This window comes from Garra rufa, chromosome 14 (assembly GCF_049309525.1).
Source record: "Garra rufa chromosome 14, GarRuf1.0, whole genome shotgun sequence".
Classification (NCBI taxonomy): domain Eukaryota; kingdom Metazoa; phylum Chordata; class Actinopteri; order Cypriniformes; family Cyprinidae; genus Garra; species Garra rufa.
The window spans coordinates 28209830-28216379 of NC_133374.1; the positions used below are offsets into that span (position 1 = coordinate 28209830).

General features: G+C 36.3%; 1 protein-coding gene across 1 annotated transcript; it reads left to right on the forward strand.

Annotated features, from left to right (window-relative positions):
* The first annotated feature begins 667 nt into the window (after nt 1–667).
* Nucleotides 668–5698, forward strand: LOC141285057 (dehydrogenase/reductase SDR family member 11-like). Its single transcript, XM_073818095.1, has 7 exons — nt 668–799; nt 3719–3928; nt 4005–4099; nt 4175–4304; nt 4402–4494; nt 4580–4645; nt 4759–5698. The coding sequence occupies exons 1-7, from the start codon at nt 668–670 to the stop codon at nt 4798–4800; spliced, it is 768 nt and encodes a 255-aa protein (XP_073674196.1). The 3' UTR covers nt 4801–5698.
* The last annotated feature ends 852 nt before the right edge of the window (nt 5699–6550 follow it).

Consider the following 6550-nt stretch of genomic DNA (forward strand, 5'->3'; position numbering starts at 1 on the left):
AATCTTGAAGTGATTTCCTCAAAAAAAAACAAAAAAACAATTACCTTATGACTGAAGAAAGAAACATATGAACATCTTGGATGACAAAGGGATGAGTACATTATCTGTAAATTTTTGTTCTGGAAGTAAACTACTCCTTTAACAAAAATCACAGGTGTGTGCCAACAATGAAGGTGAGTAATTAACAACAGATTTTTCATTTTTGGGTGAACTATCTGCCTATGGATCCAACAGGATGTCATGATTCACTTGCATTTAGCCAAAAACTGTTAGGCTATAGTTGGTACAATTACCACAAAAAGATATTGCATTATCTGAGAATAAAATGACCTACTTGATTAAGTATTTCCAATACAAAATACTGTCTCAAAGTATTAAGTTACAAATTGCAAATGAAAAATAAAAAAATAAAAATGACTAAATACTTAAAAGTAATGAATTCACACATCTCTGTGTAAAACTTTAAACAAATGAAGAGCGAGGGGTGTAGAGTAGATAGAAGTGAGAGAGAACACAAACTCACAGAGATATTTTGGCAGAGAGCATGATACTGTTTTGGCCTTGCCCACCGATCTGATAACTCCTGTTACTTTCCATAGTTGGATGGCAGTGAAGACCACAGCAAATAGGCAGCTGATTTTCTGAAAGAGTTTTGTGAACTTGTAACATGGATCGTTGGAAAGGCAGGGTTGCTCTTGTCACTGGAGCTTCAATGGGAATCGGAGCGGCAATTGCAAAGTCTCTTGTCCAGCATGGCTTGAAGGTGGTTGGCTGTGCCAGAAATGTGGAGCAAATTGAGGTAATTACACACCTATATGAGCAATAAATTTGCATATGCTTCAGGAAAAAAAGAAATTGAAAAAATTTGAAGATATCACAGACGACTTATGTAGCACCTTATCAGTGGTGGAAATGGCCAAAATTCACTTGGGGACTCTTTTTTTAACCTTTATAATGCTATTTTTTTTCCTTTATTAAATGTATATCTTAATTATGCCAGAAAAAAAATTATTTATAAACTTTTATCAAATATGTTATTTAAACAATATATTTAATTTCAATGTTAAGATACAATCAGGAAGAATAAGTTACTAGTCAATTGATATCAGCATCAACAATTCATCTTTGCGCGGCACAGAAGAGCACAAATGTGGCATTTACAGACTTTTTGACAAGATGGCATTAATGCATTTTATAATAACAATGTTAATTGTACCTCGCGTCTTTAGTGACGTCATTCACTACCATCTCCCTCCTTCATTTTTTTTTTTTTTTAAGTTTGACATCAACTATTTCTCAATGTATTCATTATGAACAATATAACAAGAAAAAAAAAATAACAAAATATAAAAGAATATCTGTTTTCTGTTTTTTTTTTTTTTTTTTTTTTGTACAAAGTGTCGCTAGTGATCCAATGGGTGTGTAATAGTTTAAGTATATTTGTAAATATGTGACCCTGGACCACAAAACCAGTCTTAAGTCGCTGGGGTATATTTGTAGCAATAGCCAAAAATACGGGTCAAAATTATTGATTTTTCTTTTATGCCAAAAATCATTAGGAAATTGAGTAAAGATCATGTTTCTTGAAGATTTTTTGTAAAATTCCTACTATAAATATATCAAAATGTAATTTTTGATTAGTCATATGCATTGTTAAGAACTTAATTTGGAGAACATTAAAGGTGATTTTCTCAATATTTAGATTTTTTTGCACCCTCAGAATCCAGATTTCAAATAGATGTATCTCGGCCAAATATTGTCCTATCCTAACAAACCATATATCAATAGAAAGCTTATTTATTTAGCTTTCATATGATGTACACATCTCAGTTTTGTAAAAATTTACCTTATGACTGGTTTTGTGGTCCGGGGTCACATATGTGCAATTCATCTTTATTTCCCTAGGTGGAACTGTTTAATACAAAAGTTGACGATGGTCATATCAATAATAAAGTGATATTTCACTCATAACTATTGCAGACATAAAACAACAGAATATCATCAGCAAGAATTGAACTGGTTTGAATGGCTTTACTGCAGAGCAATTACTGTACGCAATAAAATATAAATGTCACTGCTATTTTTGATGGTGGATGTGGTGAATAAGCTGCCAGCGATCAAAATATTGACTTCAAAGTCATTGAAAACGATAGCTTTGAGAATATGGCTGAGACGGCGAATATTAGCCAGGTGCTGAATTTACTGTGAAAATGCGCTTTGAGGATGACGGCAATTCTAAAATCATCTGCTCAAACTGAATCCTTCTAAGTTTCTAAAGCACTCATGCATTTAAGGCTTAAATAGAAAATAATGTTTTAAATCTAACGTTTGAATATAAGAATATTTAAATGACTCAACTGAAACAGCCAGTAGTTTTTGTCACTGAATCATTCATTCAATCGATTCGTTTAAACGGCTGATTAATTTAGGAATCAAGTGACTCTCTTTATGAATAAGTCATTGAATCATTGACTCACTAGATTTGTTCAAAAACGCAGATTCATTCAAAAAAAAAAAAAAAGCTGTGTCAAACTGCAGGCAGTTACCCGGATGACCCTGTGTTATTAGTTTTTACCGGTTGTTATCTAAGAATATCATAATATCATAACTTGGAATGTGGTGACTGACCAATCAGAATCGAGTATTCCATGGAGCCGTGTAATAAAATGCATTATACAGCTGAAAACAGACAAATCCCCTTCTAATTCCTAATCCCCAATTCATTACTTAGGTGGTAAATATCCGTACGATCTGCCTCCGACCCCACAATTCTTCCTTCTATTTCGTATCCTGACGGAGTGAATAACTCTCGTTTCTTCATTTTTTTTTTCTTTTGGCAAGCTCATGCACAAGTTTTATTCGGTTCAGTGGCACTGTTTACATTTAGTGCAGCCACAATGGCCGACTTCCAAACTGATGACGTAACATGAAAACACTCTATTGTTGAACTAATGTGGTTCAAACAACGGAGATGCAATCATGTTTCGAAAACAGTCGTGACTAGCTAGTTCGTTTCAACAACAACGCATCGTGCTATGGTGGTTAATCAGCAACTTACACTATATTGCCATAAGTATTCGCTCACTCATCCAAATAATTGGAATCAGGTGTTCCAATCACTTCCATGGCCACAGGTGTATAAAATCAAGCACCTAGTGTTTTCACAAACATTTGTGAAAGAATGGGTCGCTCTCAGGAGCTCAGTGAGTTCCAGCATGGAACTGTGATAGGATGCCACCTGTGCAAGTCCAGTCATGAAATTTCCTCGCTCCAAAATATTACACAGTCAACTGTCAGCGTTTGGGAACGACGGCAACTCAGCCACAAAGTGGTAGGCCACGTAAACAGACGGAGCGGGGTCAGCGGATGCTGAGGCGCATAGTGCAAAGAGGTCGCCAACTTTCTGCAGAGTCAATCGCTACAGACCTCCAAACTTCATGTGGCCTTCAGATTAGCTCAAGAACAGTGCGCATAGAGCTTCATGGAATGGGTTTCCATGGCCGAGCAGCTGCATCCAAGCCATACATCACCAAGTGCAATGCAAAGCGTCGGATGCAGTGGTGTAAAGCACGCCGCCACTGGACTCTAGAGCAGTGGAGACGCGTTCTCTGGAGTGACGAATTTCGCTTACCTTACCGTCTGACAAAATATGCCATAGGTTTTTAAGCTTTGTACCCTTTGTGAAATGTTAATCTAAAAGTACTCTTTCCTTTCACAGACATTGGCAGCAGAATGTGCCAGGAGTGCATTCAGTGGCACTCTGATCCCATATAAATGTGATCTGTCTGTGGAGATTGAAATATTATCTATGTTTACCTGGATCAAAGATCAACACAAAGGTGTTGACGTGTGCATTAATAACGCTGGTTTGGCTCACCCTGAGCCTCTATTGAGCGGCAAAACCAGTGGCTGGAGGGATATGATGGACGTAAGTATTTCAGATAACCAGGTCTTCCTAATTTAACATTCAGTGTTAGTCATGGCCAGACCTTCAAATTTTGCAGGTGAATGTCCTTGCCCTGTCAGTGTGCACCCGTGAGACTTACCAATCCATGAAAGAAAGAAAAGTTGATGATGGTCATATCATTAATATTAACAGGTACATGTGTATTTGTTCTGTGCACTCATTTGTCCTGACACAAAAGTATTCAATGTCTTAAAATATGTGTTTTAGTATTTGTGGACACCGAGTCCCCAACAATGCGAAAGGACACTTTTACTCTGCCAGCAAATATGCAGTGACGGCTCTCACAGAAAGTTTGAGGCAGGAGTTACGAGAGGCCAAATCCCACATGCGTGCCACAGTAAGAGCAGGAAAATCAAGATCTGCTTGTTTTAACACTGTATTTATGTGATATGATTATTGCATGTCTAAAGACAAGTGTGATCTTTCTTTAACAGTCCATATCTCCTGGTTTAGTGGAGACAGAGATACACTATCGGTCCTTTAGAAAAAACCCAGAAAAGGCTGCTGCCATGTGTAAAAGCATAAAGGTATAGACAAATCCTGATTCTTGTCCACGAAGCATGTTACAGGTCGTTGTTTACATGTTTAAATATTTAATTATCATATTAACAGTTCCTGCAAACAGATGACATAGCAAACGCAGTGGTGTATGCACTCAGTGCTCCTCCTCATGTTCAAGTAAGCGCCATCCATCACTGGAGACAACAATATTGTGGAGTTAAATTTTTGCTGTCTTTTTGAAGACTTAATATTTGAATTGTAATTTATACTTTTTTCTTTACTCTCTGTAGATTGGTGACATTCAGATGAGGCCTGTGGAGCAGTTGACATAACCTGAACAGATAAACAGGATCAAGCATCTCTAAGAAAGCGTCTTTAATAAACATCGTTATAGTTTGAAGACAATCGAAGATCACGGACATGTCCGATATAATTGTATATTAAGTTTTAAATAATAATTGTCAATTCTCTAAATCCTTTGGGAACACATTTTGTAAGAACCCAGAACACTCTTCTGTCTCATTATGATGTTACATCTTTTTATTGTAGCGACTGAAATGATTTGAGATACTTCAAGTGATTTTCTAATAGCTCTATCTGTTTTCCTTGTAAAGAAAAAGTGCCAACTATCCACCTTTTTCTTCCCGTAAGAGTGGGCACAGCCATTTGTAAATTTTATGGGTTTGGCATCTGGTCTCATCCACATCCAGCTATTTTTAGCTGGACAATCTGCTCGTTTTCTGCTTGATATTGCAAATTGGTGTGTCTTACCATATTATTTTAAAGTGTTATCTTAATTATGAACACACTGGTTTGTAGTGCAAACAGTTTTACCATTTACTGCATGTTGTTATTCTTCTTGTTATTTCCCTAATGAAAAAGAGAACCAATAAAATAGAAACAAAAAAGTCTAATATTTTTATTAGGCTACCAAAAAAATGTTGTATGAATTTCTTTCAACTGTTAAATACAGAACAAGATCATTTGAAGAATATTGGTAAACAGTAGCCACTGACTTCTATAGTATGGAAAAATAGTATGGAAAAAAATACTACTGACAAAGCAATATTAATTAAGATATTAGCCTAATATTTCACCTTCCTGACCAGAAATGATACAAACACAAATGTTGTCAAGGTTATTTTGGCCAACCACAAACGCCTTTTGTTCCTCAGACAGTTTTCGCACTCTTCATGATTTGTTATAACTTTTTGTAGTCTATAGCAGTGTTTCTCAACTCCAGTCCTCGGGACCCACTGCTCTGCACATTTTGTATGTCTTCCTCATTTAAGGCACCTGATTTTGATCATCAGCTCATTAGTAGAAAGATTCATGAACTGAACTGAGTGTGTCAGACTCAGAAACATACAAAATGTGCAGAGCAGTGGGTCCCGAGGACTGGAGTTGAGAAACACTGGTCTATAGTACTCCAAACGTTTTTTCCTGATCCAACTGAACATGATAATTGACCATTTTTAGCAGCAATAATGAGCAAAATATGCAAGTTTCGTTCGGTTTAATGGCATCATTTATGTTCAAACACTATCTTCTGCATACTTTTCTATTCCAAGATTTCACAGTCGCATAACGTAATAGAAACTCAAACGACCTCACTTTATTTGCGAGAGCCTTAATTTTGTCTTATTTCACACAAAAAAACAAAAACAAAAAAAGTAAATAGCAACTCAAGATAAAATGGCTAATTAAATTGACCACCACACAAAATATTCTGCATCTCTCTTGCAGTGAATTCTATTGTGAACAACACTCGACAGTTTGAAATGACCCTAAAAACGTCCTGTCTCTACTTTCACGTTGGGTCAATGCTTAAAGAATACAGATAATTTGCTCTGTGTATTCAGGTTCATGACAGTTAGCGTAGGTCGAAAAACTCCCATCTCATTTTCTTTTTCAACTACAAAGTCATTCTACATTGCTGTTTTACCATATTTTTGTACAGGGCGTTTGATTTTCTTTGCACGTTCACTTTGTAAACACTGGCTCGGTACTTCTGCAGCTATGTAGGACGATTTTGAAGTTGGGGGAGAAAATAAGATGCAAGTGTTTTTAGACCTACCCTAG